Source organism: Emys orbicularis, chromosome 1, assembly GCF_028017835.1.
Source record: "Emys orbicularis isolate rEmyOrb1 chromosome 1, rEmyOrb1.hap1, whole genome shotgun sequence".
Classification (NCBI taxonomy): Eukaryota; Metazoa; Chordata; order Testudines; family Emydidae; genus Emys; species Emys orbicularis.
The window spans coordinates 93,926,470-93,953,292 of record NC_088683.1 but is presented as its reverse complement, the minus strand read 5'-3'; the positions used below and the strand labels follow the sequence as shown (position 1 = coordinate 93,953,292).

General features: G+C 44.8%; 1 protein-coding gene across 1 annotated transcript in view; it reads right to left on the bottom strand.

Moving 5' to 3' along the window:
• The window catches only part of UBN2 (ubinuclein 2), a 102,412-nt gene that overhangs the window by 23,046 nt on the left and 52,543 nt on the right, over positions 1–26,823 (bottom strand). The window contains exons 9-14 of the mRNA XM_065415717.1: positions 26,363–26,481; positions 25,534–25,647; positions 23,388–23,531; positions 10,553–10,603; positions 8,504–8,546; positions 4,973–6,511 (exon numbers count right to left, since the gene is read on the bottom strand). Of these exons, the coding sequence (XP_065271789.1) occupies positions 4,973–6,511; positions 8,504–8,546; positions 10,553–10,603; positions 23,388–23,531; positions 25,534–25,647; positions 26,363–26,481 (2,010 nt within the window). The remainder of the gene's footprint in view (positions 1–4,972; positions 6,512–8,503; positions 8,547–10,552; positions 10,604–23,387; positions 23,532–25,533; positions 25,648–26,362; positions 26,482–26,823) is intronic.

The following is a 26,823-nucleotide window of genomic DNA, read 5'->3' as shown; positions in this document are numbered from 1 at the left end:
ATATTGAGAGCTTGCCTTGGGATGGGCAAGGCTTTGGACAGTCACATGACAAGTAGGTCATGTGATTAAATCAGGTGGAGATAAAACAGAAGCCTGTGGAAAGCCAAAGGAAAGAGAAGGAAAGACTTCAGGCAGAAAGCCCTGGGCATGGCTGCTCGCTCGAGAGTCAAAGGAGCAGCAAGGCTAAATAAGCAGCTCTAACACAGAGGCTCTCTGTAGCTCCCAGGCAGAGGGCCTGGGGCCTGCAGGAAGCGGGAGCCAGCTAGGAAAATTTGAGCATAGAGAGCAAGTCTGCTAGAGGATAGCCTCAGCAAAGACAGGACTACAAACCCTGCACCAACGGTTGTGAGCAAGCAAGGAAGACTGGGTAGGAGTTCATGCTTCTTTGAAAACTTAGTTAATAAACACAGACCCCAAGAAGGGCTCTTACTCAATACATGAAATTTTATGTTGAAGTTACTAGGGAAACTGAAACGAGAAACAGAAGTAGCAGCTAGCCTGAAACCAGAACAGGTAAGGTGGCCCTGCTATATGGCTAGTACTAAAACATTCTAGGAATTTCTAAAATTAAAGGTTACAATTTCTTAACTCAAAATCTGTTGCATCTAACATGGGGCAATTCTATATTAAACCTCATCTTGACAGATAAAGTGGAATTGATCACAGAAATAAAACCTAGTGGTTGCTTAGGTGAAAGTGATCATGACTGGAGAGAGTTGTATTTTTATGTGCAAACAGAAAGAAGTCCAAAAACCATTAATACAAATACTGGGTGCTTTAAAAGGCCAGTTCACAAATCTGAAAACAATTATGACCCAAATCATTGGAAGAAAAATTTTTAGAGAAAAATGTGAATGATAATTGGGAACCATTTTAAGAACATTTTATTAAATGCCCCCCAAATCCACAAATAGAGAGGGGAAGGGGGAGGGGAAAAAAAAAAAAAAAAAAAGGACTGCGTTGGTTAACCTGGCTTATAGGGGAAGTGAAAGCAGCTATAATATAAAATAAATGGAAAAAAGAAGATGCTGGTAGCAATGAATATAAATTAGACAATAGGAACTGTAGAAAAATACTGTAGAACACCACTGTAGAAAATACTGTAGAAAAATAAGGAAAGCAAAAAGCACACAAGATAGAAATCAATGGCCAGCAGAGATAAAGATAGTAAGGAAGAGGTGTGGTTTGGGTTTTTGTGTGTGTGTTTTTAAAAATATATTAGGAACAAAAGGAATCCTAACAATGGTATTGGTCCATTACTAAATGGAAATGGTAGAAATGTCAAAAATAATGCAGAAGAGGCAGAAGTGTTCAATAAATATTTCTGTTCTGGCTTTTCCCCAAATACAGATGATTTGTTCATATCATATGATTATAAAATACTTATTCCAGCAGTAACTCAGAAGTTAAAACAGCAGCTACTTGAGGCATTTTTAAATCTGCAGGTCTAGATATTGTGCATCCAAGAGTTTTCAAAGAGCTGTCTGAGGAGCTGAATGCACCATTAATGTTGATTGTCAGTAAGTTGATTGTCTTGGAACACTGGGAAAGTTCCAAAGTACTGAAAGAAAGCTATTGTGCCAATATTTTAAAAGGGTAAACACAATGACCCGAGTAATCTTAGGCCTGTCAGCCCGACATCAATTCCAGACAAAAAAATGGAATAACCAACACAGGACTCAATTAATAAAGAATTAAAAGAGTAATATAATGGAAAATAGATCTTGTCAAAGTAACAATCTCTTTTTCCGATAAGCTTAGAAGTTTGGTTGATAAAGGTAATAATGTGGACATAATAGACCTTTAAAGGCATTTGACTGAGTACCACATGACATTTTGAGTAAGAAACTACAACTATGCAAAAATCAACATGGCACACATTAAACATTAAAAATGGGGTGACAGGTCTCAAAATGTAACTTTAAACAGGGAGCCACTGAGCAGGTGTGTTTTTAGTCGGGTGCCATAGGGATCAGTTCTTGGTCCTTTATTATTTAATTATTCTATCAATGACCTGCATACAACCATTACTGACAAAGTTCGCAGATGACAGAAAAACTTTGTGAGTGGTAAATAATGAAGAGGATACAGATACACAGATACTGAGCAATCTGGATTGCTTGGAAAGTTGGAAGAAAGCAAAACAGGCATTTCAATAACCAAACGTAAAGTCATACATCTAAGAACAAAGAATGCAGACCATACTTACAGGAAGGAGCATCTATTCTGGCAAACAGTTTCGCTGAAAGAGACTAGGGGATCATGGAAATAATCAGTTACACATGAGCTCCTAGTGTAACATTATGGCCAAAAGGGTTAATGTGATCTTTGGATGTATAAACAGTGAATACTGAATAGGAGTAGAGAGGTTATATTAACTCTGAATTCAGAACAGGTGTGACTGCTACCAGAATAATGTGTCCAGAATTCAAGAAGGACATTGATAAGTTGGAGAGGATTCAGATAAGAGCCACAAAAACAATTAAAGGATTAGAAAATATGCCTATAGAGAAAGACTCGAGCTCAATCTAATTTATCAGAGAGAAGGTTAAGGGGTGAGTTGATCATAGTGCATGAGTACCTATGAGAAATAAAACTTTGATAATAGGGGCCTCTTCAATCTAGCAGACAAAGGTAAAACAAAATCTAATGGCTGGAAACTAAACAAATTCAGTCCAGAAATGCAACACAAGTTTTTAACAGTGAGTGTAATAAACTATTGGGATAACTTAGCAAGGGGTGGTGAAAATCTGGAAATTTTTAAATCAAGATTGGATTTTTTATTTTTTTAAAGATACTCTAATTCCTTGAATTAATTCCTGTTTGAAGTCCTATGGCCAGACTAGACTATCACAATAGTCCCTTCTGGCCTTATCTATGAACCATAATCCTCAAACTCAGTGAATGGCCCCAGCATCACATCCACCTTCCTTGGTGGGGGCACCACATGGGGCAGGAGCTCTCCCAACTCCTCAAGCAGGAAGAAAAAAAAATGGGCCAGACTCCCCCATAAACCTCCAAACTCAGCATATGGTGCCTGTAAATCCCTTCTTACTGTGGCATAAACAGACTTTTCTTGCTGCCAGCTAATATAGTGAGACCTGTAAGTGCTACAAGTCTTTAGCACTGCAGCACAGATTTAGGGTTCAAATCCTGCTGATGATGCATTATGAAGGAGGCCATTACAGATGTACATAATATCTGTTTTTACTTTTTTCTTTTAAAAAAAAAATCTAGGACGCTACATACAAAAAGTCATGTTAAAGGATTATTATTTAGGTTGCAAAATCAAGCTCTCAAGAAGTTAGAAAAAGTCAAATTTATGGTTGTCTATGCAACTTGGGCACGTCTTCACTACCTGCCAGATCGGCGGGTAGCAATCGATCTATTGGGGATCGACTTATCGTGTCTAGTGAAGACGCGATAAAATCGATCTCCGATGGCTCTGCCGTCGACTCCGGAAATCCACCGCAGCAAGAGGCAGAAGCGGAGTCGACGGCGGCGCGGCAGCGGTCGACTCGCCGCCGTCCTCACAGCCAGATAAGTCGACCTAAAATACGTATCTTAGGTCAACCCCCGCCCCTCCCCCCCCCGTAGTGTAGACCTAGCCTTTAAATCAGCATAGTTGTGCATATGCATTATGATACAGTGTTTAATTACATCATCACAGGGTCTATTATTTCCTACTTTCTTCAGTTCTTCTGTGCAGCAGGGATAGTAGAGGAAAGATGTGTGCCATGAATTTGTCACACAAAATTGTAAAAGCATAAACAATAGCCTATGGATAAGAGTGTGGAGAACAATGTGTTAACAAAAGGTAGTTATTTCCATTCTAGCTTTACTCACATGTTAACCTGAGAACTGAAAATCTCAGATCTGGAGAGATGATTAATCTGAGAATCTGTTTTGCCCAAACCTGCCAGTAACCTAATTATTCCTACGAAGTGGAACAGAATACTCTGGAAATTGTAAATTCTCTTCCCTGGTTAGTGGTACCAGAGCTTCGTCAAGTCTGGCCAAGGCATATTTTCAAATTCTATTTCATATGAGCAACTATGAAGGCGAATAAAAACAGCCCATGTAAGATTAATGTACAAGCAAATCTTGCCCAAGCCCTTTTTACTTAGTTCATTTCCAGGATATATGTGTACTCCTGGGCTTTCATATTCCTTCTGAAAGTATTCCATAGCATACATAATAATATGTACACCTCTACCTCGATAGAACGCTGTCCTTGGGAGCCAAAAAATCTTACTGCGTTATAGGTGAAACCGCATTATATCGAACTTGCTTTGATCCACCGGAGTGCGCAGCCCCGCCCCCCAGGAGCACTGCTTTACCGCGTTATATCCGAATTCGTGTTATATCGGGTCGTGTTATATCGGGGTAGAGGTGTATTAGCATAAATATTAAAACTATGCTGGTTATCCATCAACTTAACAGAGGTCACACTTGCTATTCTAACCCTACCCAACTTAATTCTCATTGTGCAAGTCAATCCTGGAAGAGTGGCAGCAGATGTACTTGACACCCTTCTTTATCGTGCCATTACAATAAAGGAAATCAAACACAGAAGATGTAGACAGGAATGGCCTCAGTTTACCAATGCTTGATCCCACTGCAGTCTCCAGAAATACCATTAAGTAGTTGTAGTCCACAGAATCGAACATCTCTCTTCTCAGTGTTCTAGAGAAGACAAACTCTGCTCCCTTACACCACAGACCTGCCAATATATGTTGTGATGAAAATTCCTTCCCTCCCGAACCCTAAGGTCAGTTGGAACCCTGCCCCCTGTGAGGAAACACCCCTTTCACCAGTGTGAAACCATTTCAGCACATGCATTAGAAAGATTTAGTGAAAACATGTTCATGACCAATTTTCAATCACATTTATGAGAAAGGATAGTGACAAAAAGAAACTTCAAAATAAATCTCATTAGGAGTCCCACAATTGAGTCTCGTTAGATACATACCTGCACGCTGGCTGCTACAACTGGAGACCCTGAGGCAGAAGATGGTCTGTGTGGCGTCGACAACTGTTTAGTAGCACCCTGTGTTCCACTTCCTGCTCCCCCAGAGAGACTAGTCCTACTTGCTCCGCTTGAATTAGGGTTACTGCCTCTGCTGGCAGGTACATTCATTGCGACTCCACTCAAGTTATTTTTGCCAATAGTCCCAGAGGGAGAAGAGTTGGGCAACTTTGAAGAGGCCTGAGGGTTCTTTGCAGGCTGAAGGCCTGTGGTGCGACTAGATGGCAGCAAATTCATTGTGGGAGACTGCCTGCTGATATTTACTCCACTGGGCTGTTTATGAAGGGGGCTGCTACTGGAGTGACTACTCTGGGGTACTAGTGCACTTGAACTGGAAGAAGTGGGTGATGTTGTGGGCCTGGAGGATGAGGTTGATTTAGATGGAAATTTAGGTGATGCTGTGGGCTTGGGTGTGACAGAAGGTTTGGATGAAGTGGGCTTGGGAGAGGCAGCAGGTTTAGGAGAGGCAGCTATGGAGAAGGGAGGCTTGAAACCATGGGAAGAACCCTGCGACACCATAGCCTTGGCAAAACAGTTACTAGAGGTAGAGGTGCTGGATGTTGTCCGAGAAACTAGAGGGTGGGATACTTGAGAACCACTTCCAGATGAGGGGTTAGACAAAGGAAGGCGGTACATTACTGGCTTATCTGGACTCTTGATGACTGGGGATGAACAGGAGAGCTTGGGATTGCTACTCAGTTTCACCACTGGATTGGTCTGTGACTTACTAATAGTTGCTTGTAGAGGAGACACGTATTTCTGTTGGACAGCCGAATGCTGGTGCACCTTTGTCACTTGTAATGTTGAGGAAGAACCACCTTGGCCCTCTGAAGAGGATACCAGGATAGCAGCATCCTTGCACCTCTGAGAGGAGGAGGAGGAGGAAGTAGCTGCTTGGGCCTTGGAGGAAGAAGAAATATGGGTCTGCGAAGAGGAAGCAGCTTGGATCTGGCTTGACCTCTGTAGTCCTTGCTGAAGTAGCTTGGCTGGCAAGGGTTCCAAGGAAACCTTGGGGTTTTGAATTGAAGAGCCAGCAATAAGGCCTGAAGAGATGCCCGTGTGAACTAAGTCCTGGGGTTTCTTTGGTACTGGTCCTGTGTGACCAGCGATAAGACTTGATGAATGTGGACTCTGAGTTGGCTCTACCTTCTTTGAAGTTGCTAGAGGCAACTTACTCATGATGCTTGCTAGCTTCTCTTCTCTCAGCCCAGGACGAGGTCTTGAGGTTGGTGTGTCTATGGTGGACCCCACGGGCGAGATCTTGGCTCCATTGTTGATAACTGCCAAAGCATCAGATATAGAATCCAAAGAGGGTGGGTGGAAAGAGAGGTCTTCATCCAGTGAGTCATCCAAACAGATAGTCTCTGGAGCTGATGTACAGATAGAGCTAGCTACCGTACTGATAGGTGCGCTGGAATTAGTAACACAAGCTGAAGTCACCAAAGATGTACAGGCTTTCTGCTCTTTCTTTGGACTGGAATCCTGGTGGGGGGTGGCGGGGTATGGGATAAAAATAGAGAAAAAACATTAGGAAGTCACAATGCCCTCTCCAAAGCAGATCAACGTAACTTTAGTGCAATGCTATCATTCTGCAAATCCAGAAGCATAGCTCTACTGTTGTATTTTTCCTTTAAAGATAGTCTCAGCATTATCGGATACCTAGATGCTGCAGTACAGAATACCTTGTTCACCAGGTAGTAGGGTACAGGAAGGGGAGAACACCATATTCAGTTATGAGGAACAGGTATTATGCGCTACAAGCGATCATATTAAGTATACTGAATGTAAATATGTGAGTTAAGTGGTAAGGCATTGGGAATGGCCTGCATGCCATCTTGACGCAAAATCCCAGATAATGGTCATGCTATGAACAGAGTCCAAGGTATTTAGATGCCTAACTCCCATTGATTACAATGGGAGTTCGATGCCTAAATACCTTTTGAGGATCTGGGTCAGGGTTTGTAAAAGACCTATAAAGAAACTGACATTTAGTATATTAAGGCACTCACCCCTTAATATCTAGGCATCAATAAGGTTTTACATTGTGGCAGACTGTCCCACCTTTCTCTGCCTGCATGACTGAACACACACAGGAAGAGATGGTGCAGCAAGGAAGTGGTTCTAGAATGCAACGTTTTAAAATGGGTAGTTTCAGTCAAATTCAGTCCTGTGTATATAATGTAACAAAGTGACAACATGATCTACTGTACCAGGCCCACATACTCCTGGAGTATGTTAGCAGTATACCTAGTGTTGCTCACAGGAACAAGACCTAGAGCTGTAGTTCCACTTGGAATATCACAGTAAAGAAGAGTAAACTGTATTATAGAGGCTTACGGCGCTAGTCTTCAATATGCTGAAAGTTAAGGCAAATCTGAGCTCAACCATAACTACAATGGAACTCAGAGGAAATAGTAAGCCTAGTTAGAGGCTACATCAGCTTACTACACTGAACTTGTCCACCCAAATATGCAAAATTTTCCAGTGCTATGACCTAATTTAAGACGAAAATGAAGTCACCAAAGCACATGCATTTTTAAAAAAATGTGTATTACTTTAATGCATTTAGTACCTTCTTACAGTCCATTTTTAATGTCTTTATAACTTAAAATTATAATAAAGCCAAATGGTATATTACCCACTTTAAAGCCTATGGCATAAGTCTCTAAAGTGAGTAACTGCATGTGATGCCACCACATGCAATTAAGTGGTGATTGAAACAAGTAACCAGTGATTTTCAATTGATATAAAACAGGATCATTAGCAATATATTCATGCTAAATGGTTTAGTATGTGATCAAAGATTCCATTGTGCAAACTGATGTTAACTGGATTCCACTATACTTCCTCCTTGCCAACAGCGCCATGAAGCCAAACACTTGAGAGGTCACAACGAACAGGAGGCAGATTTTTTAAAAAAAATGTGCATATGCTCTTTTAGGGAGGTTACCAAATGGGTCCGCTCAAAGAACCTGGATCAAGTGTGTGATAAAAAGAGCTGGTCAAAAAATGGAATTTCTAGCCCATAGGAAATTCTGAGATTCCAAAATCTGATTTAATCCCAAATTGGGATGAAAAATTGAAATCTCAGTATTTTTGAGAAATGAACTATTCTGAAATATTTTGGTTTGATCTTACTGAAATTATACATTTCTTTTACACTTTGTTTTGACTTTCATGTATAATTTATGTCAAAACAGACTTTTGTTATATATTATAATTCATAATATAATAAACTGAAGCAAAACTTTGACCTTAATGTTAAGTTTGATTTTGTTGAAATTTTCTACAGAAAATGAATGTTCCCATGAAACATTTTGATTTCATGAAGTCAGCATTTTCTGATGGAAAACTGTTCTCTTGCAAAGTTTTCAACCAGTTCTAGTGATTTAGCTAGGAAAAAGGAACATTTTTACCATGCACCATGTTCAACATCAATTCCTGAACGTTTGCATGGGTGGCTGCAATATTTACCTTCACTTTGGGTTTAGGTGCCAGAATCACCTTCTTCTTTGCCCTAAAGCAGGAAAGACACAGACACACAAATCAAGAGAAAAGACAGAGGGTCAGTCATTCTAATTCTAGAAGACGTAATCATCAGAGCAACAAGTTCACAGGACTACAGAAGACTGTTCCTCCCCCCAATTTAAACTGCAAAGGTCCCTGAGACAAAAGTTCAGTTAAGGATGGGAGGGAACGGGCAAAAAGGAGGAAACAGAGATAATATGTAGTGCACTAGCATGCTTGTCATGCTTCCCTGTGCTTCCTTAGATGCATCTGATATGCTTGCTGACTATCAATTCTGCCTCATATATACCAAGTTAAAAGAGAGGCTCATTTTGCCCTTTTGAGGCAGAGAATATTTTTATTCCAAATTATAAGAGAGACTACACTGTTTAATGTAAACTCATATTTCAGCCTATTTCAGTCACAACTGTGTTTGCCTACTGGGTAACAGCTATAGCATTGTGCAATCTGGAGTGATCTATGATAGTTATACCCGTACTGAAAGCCTGTGCTGCTCCACAGGTGTGGCAGTTGGAAGAAGTAATCCACCAATGTGCAGTCTCCCTCATGCGATCAAGGAAACTGTTGCATGCAAATTAGATATACAGTAAGGGTGGTGATTGGTTGAGTTACCACTGCTATCACAATGGTCTAGAACTCTTGACGTGGCATAGATACATGCTTTGCTGTTGCATGGGTTTAGTTTGTAAAGTCAAAATGACTGAAAACTTGTGAATTAGATGGTAATAGACTGCAAATCCTAATGATGATCGAACCTGGTGATATTCTGAATAAAAAGAACTCTCAAACATGCTTGTAGCGGTTTCCGTCACTTCATATTGTCACTTTGAAGCCTAATGTCTGAGTCAACCATGAAATCTTATTACATAGATAAAAGTGCCTCATACCCCTGCTATTAGATTTGAGAACAACCTATGGCATCTGGGTGTCCTGAATGTTTTCACATCTATATTTTGTTATCAAATCATAAAGGAAAAATAAATATTAAAAAGGACAAAAGAGCAATAAAGACTGAATTTCTGTGTGATTAGCTAATAAAATGGCAAAATGTCGATAATTAACTTTTGGAACTCTGTGATATTATTGAGGCAACCAGTTTAGTAAGATGCAAAAAAGTTAAACATTTAAATGAATATGAATAGTACCTGCCGTTATACCAGCTCGAACAACAACAATAAGGGCTAATAATCCTCAGCTGCAAAGTCTGAGGAGTACCATACTCCTACCTGCATCCTCCTCCACACACATACCTTTGCCCTTCCATTTCCTCAAAAGTATTAAATAGTTTAGTGCACTGTACTGTTTTTATGCACTTCTCTGAAACAGGATACTATACTTGATGGACCATTAGTCTGTTACTATTTGTAAGATTAACACAGAATTGTTGGGGTTTTTTTTTGTGGTTATTACAGGAGTTACAATTTGCTTGGTGCTCAAAGTTACAAATGACTATTCCAGTTCTGTCTGAACTACAATAACTCCTCACAGACAAGAGCAGCAGTGTTTGAGGGCTAGGGAAGGTAGATTTTCATTCAAATCAGAGTGGATATCTTAGTAGATGTGTTTTTGTGGAGTGGAGCGGAGAGAGAAAGAGTGAAAGAAATACCCACATGCTACAATTCCTATTTGCCAAAGGTGGTGCGAAGTTTAGGATTTATAAATCACTTTGAAATCCTTGGATGAAAGGCTTTATACCAGTATTAATATCTGTTTCAGCTTTTTAACCACTTCACGCTTGAATTACGCAAACCACAGTGCCTCAAGAACACCAAAGTGGTAGGTCAGAGAGTTAAATCATTAAAAGAAAAAATCCTGGTGTATTCTAAAGCTCCTCAAGCAAAAACAAAAACAAAAAGCAGGAGGTAAAAGCAGTGAAAATAAGCCAGAATCTGTCTGAACACCTAAGGAACAGAGCAACACACAAGGCTCGCCACAGCTACCCAGACAACTGAAGCACAAGGAAGGGATACCAGCAGGTGCCAGCTTTGTACTCACGGAGCAGAAGTGAGATGATTGTGAACACTTCGGCTTTCTTTAAAGAGCATCCTGAAAGAGAGAGAGAGGGAGAAAGAGAAAGACATACAGTGATTCTACATGAGCAACCATGACATGGTTACTAGCAACTCATCTACCACTGGATTTTCAGATAGGCCATTTGTTTATCTGCCCCCTAAGCACGAAGCAAGCAGTTTATTTGTATGGTTGTCTTGGTATAGTTAAAAACAAACAGTCAACCATGAACAGAAGAATGCTGCAAAACAGATTACAATTCATATTCAATATAGATAACTACTGAGCTGGCAGAAAGCAATGTAGACAAGTATTACCTTCAATGGGATAGAAGTATCATATTTTAAATGTCCCCCTCCCCTTGCCAAGGCTCTCAGTGCAACATACAACCAAAAAATCCCATCAATATTTCAACATACTGTAATGGGGAAACATCATGGTCCTTGATTTAAATTAATTTCTGGCACTACAAGGGTCTACACACCATAATTTCCTTACCATGAGGGAGGAGAAAAGCAGAATCCAAAAGACATGCTAGCTCCCAAACATCTCAGCATCATGTACAGAATACCAAAAAATTGCTACACACAATGACATCACTTAGGCTGCTTCGACATTGTCCAAAATTCATCAATGGAGTCAACAAGTACAGCTCTACCAATGATAGCAACAGTGGATGTTTTAATGTAGATAGGGTTCAGGTGTTATTACCTTGTCATCAGATCCTGCTCTGAGACAGGTTGAACAACATAGTGTTAAAAATACCTACATGCTGTCTACACTAGAACTTCCACTGTTGCTACCATTGATGGAGCTGCATCAGAGGTGAATTACAGTCCCTCCTCCTTCCCCTCCCACCCCACCGACCCCTCTAGGCAAGGCATTTACACTAGGACAATGAAGCATTCTTCTGCACTGCTTCCATCATCAGGCAGCTTACCCACCATTTCACCTAATCCTGAACAGCTGTCTAAATAGCTTCCACCGTTGGTAGCACCCTGTAGAGCAGGGATCGGCAACCTTTGGCATGCGGCTCGCCAGGGTAAGCACCCTGGCGGGCTGGGCCAGTTTGTTTATCTGCTGCATCCGCAGGTTCAGCCGATCGCGGCTCCCACTGGCCGTGGCTCGCCGCTCCAGGCCAATGGGGGCTGCGGGAAGTAGCGGCCAGCATATTCCTCGGCCCGCACAGCTTCCCGCAGCCAGTGGGAGCTACGATCGGCCGAACCTGGGGATGCAAGGTAAACAAACCGGCCTGGCCCACCAGGGTGGTTACCCTGGCGAGCCGCGTGCCAAAGTTTGCCAATCCCTGCTGTAGAGGTACACCACAGCAGAAAAACTTGTTTCCTAGTATATATGAGGCATTGCTGCATGAGGCAGGTCCAAGAGCAGGATTTCATAAATCCCATAAGGAAACTCTCAAATCCCATATGAAAACTCTCCCAAGTATCTTTTCATTACAGCTCCAAACCCCTTCCTTTACTCAATTCCATTGTTAATTCTTTTGACTTCATTCTCACAGCTGCTCTCTAGTCCTACACTCCCTTTCACTTCCATCAATTTTACCAGTCTTCAACCTTGTCTCACATCCCATCCACTGTTCCTGCTCCCAAGCCACTGAATGCCAAGAAAGAAAATCCAGGGAGAACATGAACTTCCTCCTCTACAAGTTTGTTTTGTTCGGTTTAATTACTACTATCTTCTTCAAACAGTTTTACCTCTCCTCAATCTCCTCCCTGTGCCTTTTCTTTATCTTAAGATCCTTTCCTCCACTGAGAGAGACACCAACCACCAACAACCTGGAATCTGGGGTGGAAATTACAAGGCTCTAAAGACGCAAAGTAATGGGTCTATATTAAGGGAACTGAAATTAGAGACAATACTCAAATGACAGGGCAGCATAAATTCTAAAGCAAAAAAAATGAACTGGAAATATTGAATTTTCTGAGCAGAAATACTGTGCTCAACAATATATAAAAGTTTAAGCTAAAGAGAATATTCCATTTAAGACACTCAAAAAGAACTATGTAGTTCAAATTACATGCACAGGCTGCAGCAGGGCTCCCACAACAGCTGTGCCAGAACACTAACTGCAAAATCCCCTCCAAGAAAGATGAAAGCCTCAAAACGATGAAAAAACAACAGCACCACACTTTCTGCACCCCATCCACAACACTCAATGGGGGAGGGAGGGGTGATCCAGCTGAAGAAAAAAAGCTATCAGTAAACTGACTGTTTATCAAGAATATTTTACATTCATATAATGCCTTTCATCCTGAAGGATCCCAAAGCACTTCATCTATACACATGCACACCAATGAAATATAACCCCTGAGGTGGAGTAAGGCAGATGGCATATAGCACATCACATGACAGTGGGATGGGATAGGGGAGTGTTGACAGGTTTTGGCCAATGACACTGGGGCAGCCTACTAACCAAATGCCAGGAGAGCTTAAGTGTCCAGGCAGAACAGACGAGACATTGATTTGAATGTTTCCTCTGACAGTCTCCCTGCATGCAATAAACTACAGGGAATTCAATGTATTATTTAGTTCATAAGAGCAAAGAACTGAGCTGAACCTGTCATTCCACAGAATCTAGATATTTCAGAACTCTTGTTTATATTAGCAAACCATTCTCATCTGGAATGTTACATGCTTATCCATCCATCCATGATTCAACATAAAGTGCCTCATTAATTTCCAGTTTATATAGTTCCTGCTGCTGAACAAACACCAATCCAAAGCTAAAAAATGGTATAAATAATGGAACATACCGAGAAAAGACGGTTACTCACCATTGTAACTGTTGTTCTTCGAGATGTGTTGCTCATATCCATTCCAATTAGGTGTGCGCGCGCCGCGTGCACGATCGTCGGAGAATTTTCTACCCTAGCAACACCCGGTGGGTCGGCTGTGGAGCCCCCTGGAGTGGCACCTTCATGGCGCTGGATATATACCCCAGCCGACCCAGCGCCCCCTCAGTTCCTTCTTGCCGGCTACTCCGACAGTGGGGAAAGGGGGTGGGTTTGGAATGGATATGAGCAACACATCTCGAAGAACAGTTACAACGGTGAGTAACCGTCTTTTCTTCTTCGAGTGCTTGCTCATATAGATTCCAATTAGGTGACTCCCAAGCCTTACCTAGGTGGTGGGGTCGGAGTGAGACATTGCTGTGTGCAAAACCGCTGACCCGAATGCAGCATCGTCACTGGATTGCTGCACCAGAGCATAGTGAGCGGCGAATGTGTGGACTGACGACCAAACTGCAGCTCTACAAATGTCCTGGATCGGGACTTGAGCCAGGAAGGCAGTTGAGGAGGCCTGGGCCCTCGTGGAGTGAGCGGTGAGGCGCGGAGTCGGGACACCGGCCAGGTCGTAGCAAGGACGAATACAGGACGTGATCCAAGAGGACAGGCACTGTGAGGAGACCGGTGAGCCTTTCATCCAGTCGGCCACTGCAACGAAGAGTTGTATCGTCTTCCTAAACGGCTTTGTACGGTCAATATAGAAAGCCAGGGCCCTGCGTACGTCCAAAGAATGCAAACGCTGGTCTTGGCGAGTAGCGTGCGGCTTAGGATGGAAGACCGGGAGAAATATATCCTGGTTCACGTGAAAAGGTGAGACTACCTTGGGAAGAAAGGCAGGGTGGGGGCGAAGCTGCACCTTGTCCTTATGGAAAACAGTGTATGGGGGCTCGGACATAAGCACCCTGAGTTCAGAAACGCGCCGTGCTGAGGTGATGGCTACAAGGAAGGCTGTCTTCCAGGATAGGTACAGGAGTGAACAGGTAGCCAATGGCTCGAACGGAGGCCCTGTGAGCTTGGAGAGAACCAGGTTGAGATCCCACGTCGGAACCGGCTGGCGTTGCTGTGGGTACAGTCGGTCTAAGCCCTTGAGGAATCTAACGACCATCGGGTTAGAGAAGACCGAGGAAGCGAATTCTCCTGGGTGGAACGCCGAAATAGCGGCGAGGTGAACCCTGATCGAAGATATCGCCAAGCCCTGCTGTTTTAGGGATAGGAGATATTCAAGTATGAGAGGAATAGGCGCCTGCAAGGGGGACGTGGCTCGCTGCTCGCACCAACAGGAGAACCGTTTCCACTTGGCTAAGTAAGTGGTCCGTGTAGAGGGCTTTCTACTTCCCAGCAGAAAGCTGGAGAGCGTATTCCCCTCTCCACCGTGCGAAGGACCCAACAGTCCGAGGTTATAAGGGACCAAGCACGGTGGAAACGGGAGAGGCGATCCCGAAAGGAGGGAGCTGGATCCTGGGTAGTGGCTGGGGCGCCGTCCTCGACCGCACCTTCAAAAGTTCTGCCTAGGGCCTGAAGGTGGCCTAGGCGGCCCCTGGTTCTGACCGGGTTGAGGGCCGGTCGACCTTCGCCTACCACCTCGGCCCCGCCTTCTGGCGAAGTCCTGTCTCTGACGAGGCGGGGGAGGGTAGAACCTTTGAGGCTGGGGCCTAAAGGGTCTGCGCTGGGGCCCTGGGACATGCATCCCCAGGGAGCGCATGATCGTTCGAGTCCTTGAGGCTCTGCAGCCAAGAGTCCGTCTTCTCTGAGAACAGCCCGTGGCCCTCAAAGGGTAAATCCTGCAGGGTCTGCTGCAGTTCCGGAGGCAAGCCCGAGACCTGGAGCCAGGAGACTCGCCGCATGGCTATACCTGAGGCCAGCGTCCTCGTGGCCGAGTCCGCTATGTCCAAGGAGGCCTGTAAGGAGGTCCGTGCCACCTTCTTACCTTCCTCCACTAAGGCCCCGAACTCTTCCCTTGAGTCCTGGGGAACCAGCTCTTTAAATTTCCCCATAGAGCTCCATGAATTAAAGTTGTAGCGGCTCAAGAGCGCCTGCTGGTTAGCCGCTCTGAGTTGTAGCCCTCCCGCTGAATACACCTTACGCCCAAACAAATCGAAGCGCTTAGCGTCCTTCGATTTGGGCGCTGCAGCCTGCTGGCCGTGACGCTCCCTTGCGTTCACCGATGACACCACTAGTGAACACGGTTGGGGATGAGTATATAGGTACTCATAGTCCTTGGAAGGGACAAAGTACTTCCTTTCCACCCCTCTGGCTGTGGGTGGAATAGAGGCAGGAGTTTGCCATATTGTAGTGGCATTAGCCTGAATCGTCCGAATCAGAGGTAATGCCACCCTGGATGGGGCATCAGCCGAGAGGATGCTCACCACCGGGTCCTGCACCTCTACTATCTCCTCCGCCTGGAGATCCATATTACGCGCCACCCTATGTAATAGGTCCTGGTGGGCACGAAGATCTATCGGGGGCGGGCCTGTGGCGGTTGTGCCCGCCACCGCCTCATCTGGGGAAGATGAGGAGGATGCCTCAGGTGGCAAGGGGTCTAATGGCGGGTCCTGCTCCAGGAGTCCCTGAAGCGGAGCATCGCCTGCCCCTGGGTCCAGGGCCTCAGGTGGTGTAGGCACGGGAGCCTCCATGCCCCCTGGGGGAGGGCGGGAGATGGTGGCCTCCGGGACCCTGGGCTCAGAGCGTGCCGAGCGAGAGGCTGATGGTGGAGCCCCCTGCGCCTGGTGATACGCCCACGGGGTCCAGAACGACCAGTGCGTAGGTCCCTGTGTAGGGTCCTCCGCCGCCTCCTGCCAGTGGCCCAAGTCAGCCGCAGCAGCCTGACCCTGAGGAGGGTATGCCGATCTCGAGGCCCCATCAGAGGAGCGAGATGCTGATCTTGAGGGCCAAGGCGGTGCGGAACGCGTCGAAACCGGCTCAAGATGATACGGTGCCGATCGGTGCCGGTCCTGAGGTGATTGGTCCCTGTGCGGTGCCGGTGAGCGGTACCGGGATCGGGATCGGTGCCGGTGGCTATGTCGGTGCCGAGATCCGGATCTTGACCTAGACGACGACGACCGTGAGTAGACCTGGTACTGGGAGCGGCCCCTCGAACTCGAGCGGCGCTCGTACCGGTGCCGAGAACTACGTCTGGAGTCCGATCGGTACCGATGATCGTGACGGTGCCGAGACGTAGAGCGGTGCCGCGAAGATGATCTTGGCCGCGAGTACGACCGGTGCCGAGGCGATAGTCGGCGCCGGGACTGCGAGCGGCGTCGGGACCTGCTCCGAGACCTGGAGCGGTGCCGTGAGTCCACGTCCGGAGACGGCGGGCGCACCAGGGCAGGCTTGCCCCTGGATTGCACTGCGCGAGGAGCCGACGGTGCCGGAGGTTGGGGCAGTGCCGGCTCCGTGAGAGCAATAAGGTCTCTCGCCGTCGCGAAGGTCTCTGGGGTGGAAGGAAGACAAGGCTCCACCGCCGACCGAGGTGGTGATTCAGTCCGCACCGGACTCAACGGCCGCGGTGCCGGAGTCGACGGTGTAGCAGGCACTTGCTTCTGGCGGTCCAAAGGCGGACGCGGCTCTACCCCCGGCACCGGGGGAGCCGGCGTCTTCAGGACAGCAGTCTCCTGCGCCTTGCGGGACTTCTTGTGTCCCGGAGACAGGGACCGGCGCCAAGGCCCCTGTGGCGGGTGCGGTGCCGAAGGAGGCCGGTGCCGTGAGGCCTTGTCCGATTCCGCCAGCGGTGCAGTACCGGTCGGTGCCGCAGGGGTGCTGCGCACCGAGGCGCTCGGTGCCGGGGCTGGGCGCGCCGAGGGAGGATCCGGGCTAAGTGCCGCCTCCATGAGGAGCTGCCTAAGCCTAAAGTCCCGCTCCTTTTTGGTTCTCGGTCTGAAGGCCTTACAGATCTTACACTTATCTGTCTGATGGGACTCTCTGAAACACTTCAGACACGAGTCGTGCGGATCACTCGTAGGCATAGGCTTAGCGCAGGATGCGCACGGCTTAAAGCCAGGAGCCTTGGGCATGAGCCCGGCTATGCGCCGGGGGGAAAAGGGGGGAGAACAACCCCCTTTACCCCCGCTAACTATTTACAACTATTAAAAACTAAAATGAATAACTATCTAACACTATACAACAACTATAACTACAACTATCTACAGCGATAACAGGATAAGCTAGGGAGAGTGGAGAACAGCTATGCCGCGCTCCACAGTTTCAACGACCGTCAGGGGCGGTAAGAAGGAACTGAGGGGGCGCTAGGTTGGCTGGGGTATATATCCAGCGCCATGAAGGCGCCACTCCAGGGGGCTCCACAGCCGACCCACCGGGTGTTGCTAGGGTAGAAAATTCTCCGACGATCGTGCACGCAGCGCGCGCACACCTAATTGGAATCGATATGAGCAAGCACTCGAAGAAGAATAATTACAAACACATCAAATAGGCAGGCTGGTTAATAAAAGAGATACTCCACATGTTAAGTGCTAACTGCTTATTTACACCACATATATGGTTTGTTAGAGGTCATCTTCACCATTGTCAGACAACAGCAACCCTCCCTCCCCTCACTTTTTCCTTCCCATGTACACCTTTAGATTAAAAGGTTCCATGGACAGCTTTCTAAATACAAAGGTCTACAAAGTACTCTCTCTGGAGTCTGCTGATGCCCATTCTTACTTAAAGAAAAAAGTTTCTGTAAAAAGTTATATTAAAATTTCTTCCTCTTCCTAGTCACTATGTACAGCCTTGCCAATACTCCAGAAATTGTACAGATAGATACTGATCTTGCAGGGCAGTAGCAAATTGCACAATTTTATCTCCTACACAGCTGAATCGAATTTTTGTTGGCACAAATTGGTTTACTATACCCATTAGAATATACTGTAGCTTGACTGCTGACCAGTCCATCAGATGTAGTAAAAAAAATCTCCTGCCAGCATCACTCCAAAACCTGATTTGCATACACCATTCTCTCCCCCTAAAATGATATTTTATAGCTCAATTAATTGAAACACAAGCCAATCAGAATGTGATGCATCAAAAATGGCACAACATTCAAAAGTCAAGCTGTCACACCAGCATGAATCACACATCATAATGATCAAGTCTACATCAGTTATTCTCTCTCTTATAATGTCACTGCAATGGAACATGGGTCACAAGATCAATTTATCCTGCTTTGCCTTAGCTTTTCTTCTCCATGGACTGGTAATTATAGCAGGCAACTGGGAGTCAAGAGACCCAAGTTCTCTTCTTGTCTCTTTCACTGGCTTGCTGCAAAACCTTTGGCAAGTCACTTAGCATTTCTGTGTCTCATGTTCCCCATCAATAAAATATGGACATTTCCTATTTCACAGGGGTGCTTATTAATGTTTAGAAAACAGATTTTTGGACAGAAATATAAGTGCATTCCCATAAGGACAGCCATATACCTGTCTTTGGATCTTGTCTATTTTGGGTATTCAGTCATCTTGCTGAACTGCATTACCACCTCACGTTTCAGTGCAGGAGCTATGCCACACCAGAGTATTTTCATTCCTCCATGGCCCCTCAGACTGACAGATTGTCTCCTGCTAACTGGTGTAAAGAAATGCTCAACTTTCCCTTTCAGGAGTGTTGGAAGAAATCAATCAGCTCAGCCACTGCTATTACCATCTGTGTTAAGCAGCTTTAGACTGCTTTACTTATATAAACTTGGTTGCCTCTTGTGCTCAGAGACCACCATGGTTCCATCTGTGGGAGCTGAAGCAGCTGGGGCAGAGATTAGAGATGATGGCAGGGAAGCATCCTGAAGTCAGATTATTTCCTGTACAAGGAATTTATGGGGTATACATAAAAGATAAGACAGCACAAAAATGTTCCTTATCCTCAGAGACAGACACACCATGAACTCTTGTGTCTAGTTTGTGGTTCCTACAGTCAAGTATGCTATGATGTTTGTAGACAGGACTGGCTTCAGGCTGGTCTTTCTGTACTCTCTGATTGCACTGTTTCTTCCTGTGTACATGTTGGGAAGCTGGGGATACCTGTGGTCTTCTGGGCTCATTAAGACTCACCATTGAGAACTATGACCATCATTCAACCTGGCTGGCTATAGCAAATAGTGTGTATATGGTACCATTATCAACAACATGCTTAATTATGCGTGCTGGTCACCCTCAAACACATGGAGGCCCACCCCCTCCTCAAGAAGGTACCATCTGATGCTGGAGTGACTGTCAACCGGCCAATCTAATTTCTCCATTTTAGCTATTGAGAAAACTGCTATTCAGGTTTATAGGCAAACTTAAAATTAACGACAACCTGGGTAGATTGGTCCATTCTTTTTCTGGAGTGAAACCATGATTGAGAATATTCTGCTGGTTTTAGAGCAGGGTCAGATGGGCATGCTAGACCTCTCAGCAATTTTGATATGACTGAAAGTAGGCTGTTTGGCGACTAAAACTTTGCTGATGTGTTCTAAAACTACCCAGGAGTCATATTTAATAGTGATGGAAAACGGTCATGTCTGATTTGATAGGAAACATCCCTGATGTATACCACATATCTTCCACATTTTTCAGTATACATGAGCTCTCTTGGTGAAATAGCCTCTAAATGCAGGATACAATTGTATCAGAATGTGGATATATAATTACGTATGTCTTGCTCTGTAGACTCAGCAAGTTATTTTTCTGTCACGTAATTACCAGATGGATATATAAAACTGCTTAGTCCTTAACTCTGATAAAACAGAAATCTTGTTGTTGGGCAGAAGTAATTTAGATGAGACTACTCTTCTCCTTCATAGCCCAACTTGTTGAGACCACTCATCTGGAGGTAATAAGATTAAAAATCTTGAAGACACTTTTCACACATTCATCCCATCGAAAGCCATATGCCAGATGTGGTATAATGTTTTCAGTAGCAAAGTATGCACAGGTTTCACTTTAATTTATCCTAGGATAACCCTGCAACAGCACTCAGGTACTTCATTTTCCTTACCAATTATAATCTCTCCTGACCCTCTCTTACCTAAACTGTTGTCCTGTGTCTTGTCTATCTTAGATTGTAAACACTCCTGGACAGGGCATGTGCTTCATTGTTTGTAAAGAGACAGATATATTTACAGCACTATATAAATAATAAACACATTAATAATAGTAATAACAGACATACTCATGTGAACATGAAAGTTTTTATCCATTAGCACATTTATTCACTGGTTAAAGAAAATCAACACCCTCCCTTGTATTCTTTACATTGGCTGCTATGCAATAGTAGACAGGTTATAAACTTGTTGGTTGGTTATTTATTTCAGTCGTAAGTAGTGTTGCCTTTTGGCTACACTCAGGACCTCCTCTTTGAGTCTCAGATCATCGTCAAAACTCTGACACCATCCACCTTTTAGGACTCCAACTATTTTGTTTAAGCGTGGCATAATTCATTTTTTAAGCTTTTTAAAAAGATTTTTATCGATTTAAATGTTCACAGTTGCAGAAAGTTATGGGGGGGGGCTGTCAGTTATTTAATGAGAGTAGATGATGAGATTCAAAAAGTTAAAGCATTATCAATGTTAAAACAAATTGTCAACATCATGTCAAAATATACAAAGTAAATATCCTTAAATCAACAAAACATATATGTTTTTACTATTTATTTGCTAGTCCATTTGTAACAAGCCTAATTCTGAAATCTAAATAACTGGATTTTGACTCTAAAAAGTTCTCATGCAGCATTTTTCTTTTCCTATCTGTAAATTTTCATCATCTATGGAAATATTTTTCATTGTTTTGTATGTATGGGGAAATCAACATTTATTGACATTTACTGACAAAAATCTTATCCTTCCAAGACTAATTATGTCTTAGAATTCGCAGGCAATTATGCCTTTTCTGTGATGGGCCCTAAAGTATGGAATTCACTCACCTCTTTGCCATCTGACTCAGTTCATCTCTTCCTATTTTTGAAACACCTTAGGACTTTATTTCAAACTTGCATTTTAGCCTCATTATGATGTCCCTCCAACTTTCCCCTTCTGTATTGTCCTTGGTTCATTGGTTTATTTGAATTTTAACAAGATTAAGAAATTGTTGTACTTTACTTACGTCATTGCACATCATCCAAAGCGCCTTAGCAGGGGCAGTTTAGAAATACAGTAACTCCTCACTTAAAGTCGTCCCGCTTAACATTGTTTCATTGTTACGTTGCTGATCAATTAGGGAACATACTCATTTAAAGTTGTGCAATGCTCCACTCTTACATTGTTTGGCTGCCTGCTTTCTCCACAGCTGGCAGCCTCCCTACGGCCCCCCCCCCACCCCCACCAAGCGCCTCCCGCCCGCCGGCAAACCCCGCGGATCAGCGCCTTCCCCCTCCTCCCCCCACCTCCTGCCCGTGGCAATCAGCTGGCTTGTGGCGTTTTGGAGGCAGGAGGGAGGGGGGAGGAACGAGGACTCGGCGGCAGGCTCCCCCCTCCCTCCCCTGCCTCCCAAATGCGGCAAGCCAGCTGATTGCCCAGGGCAGGAGGGAGGTGGGAGGAGCGAGGACTCAGCACGCCTCCCCCCTCCCTCCCCTGCCTCCCGAACGAACGTGGCAATCAGCTGGCTTGCAGCGTTTAGAAGGGAGGGGAGGGGAGGAGAGGGAGGGGGGAGGAGCCAGGATGCAGCGTGCGAAGTAAAGGGGGAGGAGGTGGGGGGGAGAAGAGGCGGGTCAAGGGTGGGGGCTTGGGGGAAGGGATGGAGTGGGTGGGCTGAGGGTTGAGCCCTCCGCCCCTGGTGCTTGCAGAGTAAGAGAAGCTGCCCTGGAACCTAACCCCCCCTATTTACATTAATTCTTATGGGGAAATTGGATTCGCTTAACATCGTTTCACTTAAAGTCACATTTTTCAGGAACATAACTACAACATTAAGTGAGGAGTTACCGTAAAAGTACAAAGGATTATTAATAAAATGTTTTGTGCACTCTCGCTATAGTATCAGAGCACTGACAAATTAAAATCATAATCTAGTCACATGTTAAATTGGTCAGAGATTACACAGACAGCTCCACTTCCTATATCACCCAAACCATCACAGGAAAAGTCTCCCCAGCAATCACCCATAATCTCCTGTATTTCCCCAAAAAGATGTGCCTTGGACCATGCTCTGAAGGTTAGTAAACTCAATCTCTGGCAGACCACCAGAGGGAGTAACCCTCCGCTAAAAGCACTCTTCTTCCAGCCCTCAAGATTCTACGTAAATACAGAAACAAATTTGATTTGTAAAATCTGTCAATTTTCCTACAACTATGTTCCAGTGTAACTGGCACAGTTTAAAGCACAGCTGGTCACTTTACGGTGACCTTCACTACTTTAACAAGGTAAGGTGAAAGATGCCTGCCAGCCACCCTCTAAAGGGACACTGTCATGTAGTGTGGCACAATATTTAAGTATATTTAGAAGAGACTTACAGAACATAATTAAAATATTTTTAGGAACATTTCATTTCAATTAGGAGATGCTTTACCAAAACATTCCCCATAAGGCAGGGGTTCTCAAACTGGGAGTTGGGACCCCTCAGGGGGTCAGGAGATTGTTACATGGGGGGGTCACAAGCTGTCAGCTTCCACCCCAAACCCCACTTTGCATCCAGCATTTATAATGGTGTTAAATACATAAAAAAGTGTTTTTAATTTATAAGGGGGGGTCGCACTCAGAGGCTTGCTATTTGAAAGGTGGCATCAGTACAAAAGTTTGAGAACCACTGCCATAAGGGAACCTAAAAATTATAGCATCATGTTAGTATAAAAGAGCGAAGGAGCAAACCTGAAGTAGCTACATTGTTCAAACCAGGTGAAATGCAAAAAAATAAACTGCATCAGTGATGAAAGTTAGATGGTTTTAAATTTTCAGCTTCAATGACCTAAAATGTTATCAGTAACAGGATATTTACAGTATTTTAAAATTATGACAGTGTCCTTTATACCAATAGTCTGTAGAAGCATGTCACCCTAAGTGAGACTCAAGAAGCTGTTACACAGTGGCAATCGGAGATACTAAGCAAGTAGCTTACCTAGCCTGCATCCAGCCTTTAGGCCAAAGTGGTTTCACCTCTGTCTCCATAAAGGTCTTGAGGTAATCCTCAGGAGACTGACTTCTATTTGGCTCTAGCTCATAGCATCCCAGCTTGATCTTGACAAGGTTACACAACAAAGCCCTGTTGAGAAAGAGAAAGAAGCCAGGCATGAACCATATAATGAACTGCAAAAGTCAATTTGAATGCTCAGCAGAAAGAGACTGAGGAATGGAAGAGTTGTTGCCATGTAATGGGCTGTTCACTGCCCTCTGTGAAAAGAGCTCATGAGTCTCAGTCCACTTTTGTAGGAAAGATGCTAATATAAAAGACAACCATTGTAACTGGTATTGATGACCCACCTCTCCACTTTCCTCTTAATTCCATCCAGGCTTTATGACTAAGGCTATGTTTTAGTCCGGGGTATTTTGAGTAAAAGCCATGGACAGTAAACAAAAATTCACGGCCCATGACCTGTCCATGACTTGTACTATATACCCCTAACTAAAACTTGGGCCGGGGGGCGGCCTAGGACCATCACGGGTGCGGGGCGGGGGCATGCAGCCCAAGACCCCTGCTGGTGCTGAGAGGGGAGGGTTGGTGGGGCTGGCAGGCTCCCTAGCTGGCTCCACGCAGCTCCCTGGAAGTGGACAGCATATCCCTGCAGCTCCTAGGGGGAGGGAAGGCCAAGGGGGCTCCACATGCTGCCCTAGCCACAAGCTCTGGCACCGCAGCTCTGACCAGCCGGGAACCGCAGCCAGTGGGAGCTGCAGGGGTGGTGCCTGCAGACAGGGGCAGCGTGCAAAGCCCCTCTGCCTAGGAGCTGCAGGGACATGCCGGCCGCTTCCAGGGAGCCGCCCCGAAGGTAAGTGCCGCTCCACACCCCAACCCTCTGTCCCAGCCCTGAGCCCCCTCCCACACCCAAACTGCTGCTGCTGGGGGTGGAGGGAGCGCGGTAGCCCAAGACTGCCCCAACAACAGCTGGTGCGACTGGCCCAGGGGCTGCCTGATCTGCTCAGGCAGCCCCGGAGTGCCACTGCAGAAGTCACGGACTCCGTGACAGACATACAGCCTGACTTATGACTAACATCCTCTGCCTTCTGTGCCCTCCAGTTCTTGACAACATGTCCTCTTTTATATGGCATCCCCATGTCTGGAACGTTCTCCCACACTTGGTCTGTCACGGCTCCAATTTCTTCTTAGAACAGAGGATGCCTAAAAGCTCTATTGATACACCATATTCCACATCACAGTACATTGTTTATTGAGACTGCAAGCTCATCTGGGCAGGGACCTTGTCTTTTTACTGTCACTAAAGCACCTGACACTGAGCTATACCAGAAAAATTGCTTTTTAGGCCTTGGTGGACAGACTGAATGAATGGGACAAAAACTGAACTCCTTTCTTGACCCTAGAGGTAGTCTCTCTAGGTCAGCTTGTGATATATTGGCCATAGATGTAGATGGGAAAAGACTTCATCATTGTCCAAGAGCTGCAAATCCAGCCCCTTTCACTAATGCTAGTTTCTGCTCTGAAGTGAATTTAAGTCTTGCCTAGACTGGGAGATTTAACATTTTTAAATACTGATTTAGTGAGATCCATTTACTGAAAATTGTTTGTTTTTTTAGCAACTGTTAAATTTCCTGGAGTAGACAAGTCATCAGTATGTCAGGTGAGGTTCCAGGTGCTGTCCAGAATCTCAAAAGTGCTATGTAATGTGGCCCACCACCAGCACATCCTCTTATATTAAAGTTTTTAAGGTGAGTCCTTGGGATGCAGCCTTTCAACTGTCTTCTGAAATTCCTGATTCAGGGATATCCTCCCTTTGGCCGGATACAGGATTTTACGCAACTGATGGCCTTTTATACTGCTTCAGCATTTTTATGTGGTATAAAGGGACTGGAGTGGGGATTAAGGTCCCTCACCCCTCAAGTTTCAGAAACAAAGCTGCATGGGAAACTGAGATGCCTTCCTTCACACCTATCTTTTTTATAAAGCCATTTATAATTGCCCCTGTCCCTTTCCCAAATCTCTATCGAGTCTGTTTCTGACTGGGATTGTTTATTAGATGGTGCTGTGGCTCAGCGTCCCCACAGGCAGGTTAAAAAACTTTTGCAAGGTGAAAAAGGGCAATGTTATGTCACACCTCACTGTATCATCCCAGTGGAATTTCTTTCTTGGCCCAACAATCCTCTTTCCTGGCTTCTCATCATCATCTTCCTCTGACCCATTTTTCTCTCGTTCATCTTCTGCTTGCAATCTAGAACAATTTTTTTTGTGAGAGAATTAGGACTTAAAGACACAGACACATGATGTATTCCCCTAAGAAAGGCATGAATTCTCTCTTACCAGGCTGTACAAATTGGGGCACAGCCCTCAGGTTCTCATTACACCGTTCCCAAAGAGGCAAACAAGACCCTCCCACCCCATCTCTCCATGTGACTCTCACCACCTCTGGCTGGCAGGGCAAGTTGTGTAGACTCCTTCAGGCCTGCTCACTGCCAGTCTAGTGTTGTGAATGTGATGACAGATGGAGGATGCTCACCAGTCAATTCTTACTCCTATACCCAACCCCAAGCCCAAATCAGTTTCCCTCATGCAGTGAAGAGGTAACAGTTTTAATAATCAGGACAAAAATAATCAAGAACGTAAAAAAATACATCTCAACTCCATCTTCTTCTTGTTTCCCACTCTTGATATGTTACAGCCTCCTTTTCCTCCCATCCTTAAGATCTTACCTCAAAGTCACTTAATGGGAATTCTTTTCAGAGTTAATTGACAGTGTTACCTAATTAGCTGAAGGAATCAATGAGTACTTTGCACTGTCCCAATTTCCTTTTACACCCCTATATGGTCCGAGTACATTGCCTTTGCAGTATTTATACCCCAGAATTGAGAAACATGGAAATTTAACCTATGTTTCCTGCATGAATCCCCTCACCAAATACAAATATCCCGACTTCAAAAGTACACACTTTGCATTCTTGGCTTGATTGCGAGCCTGACAGTCTTCCTGATACTTGAATAATTGTTCAGGCATGACATTGCTGACAGCCAGTCTCAGCTTTTGCAGCGGTTCCCTCAAACGGTCATCCTGGAAGGGGCAAAAACACCAAAGTAATCTTGGTACATGCACTGGAAAGGACATACCCAAGATGTTTTATGAGCTGCTGCTCAGAGATTCAATCAGGCATTAAGAGTGATTTCTAATCAATATTCCCATCAAAACATATGGAAACTTTAGAACCAGTTCAAGCAATACCTGCTTAATGGCAGTAACAAAAAAGCATGGGAAATTCCAACATGGTTCTCGAAAATGGCACTGAACTACCACATTATGGTTAACAATGATACAAAACAATAGTATACTGTTTAATTGCTAATACAGCTGAGATGTTCTTGAACCAAAAGACAAAAAAAAGGCAAATATCTAAAA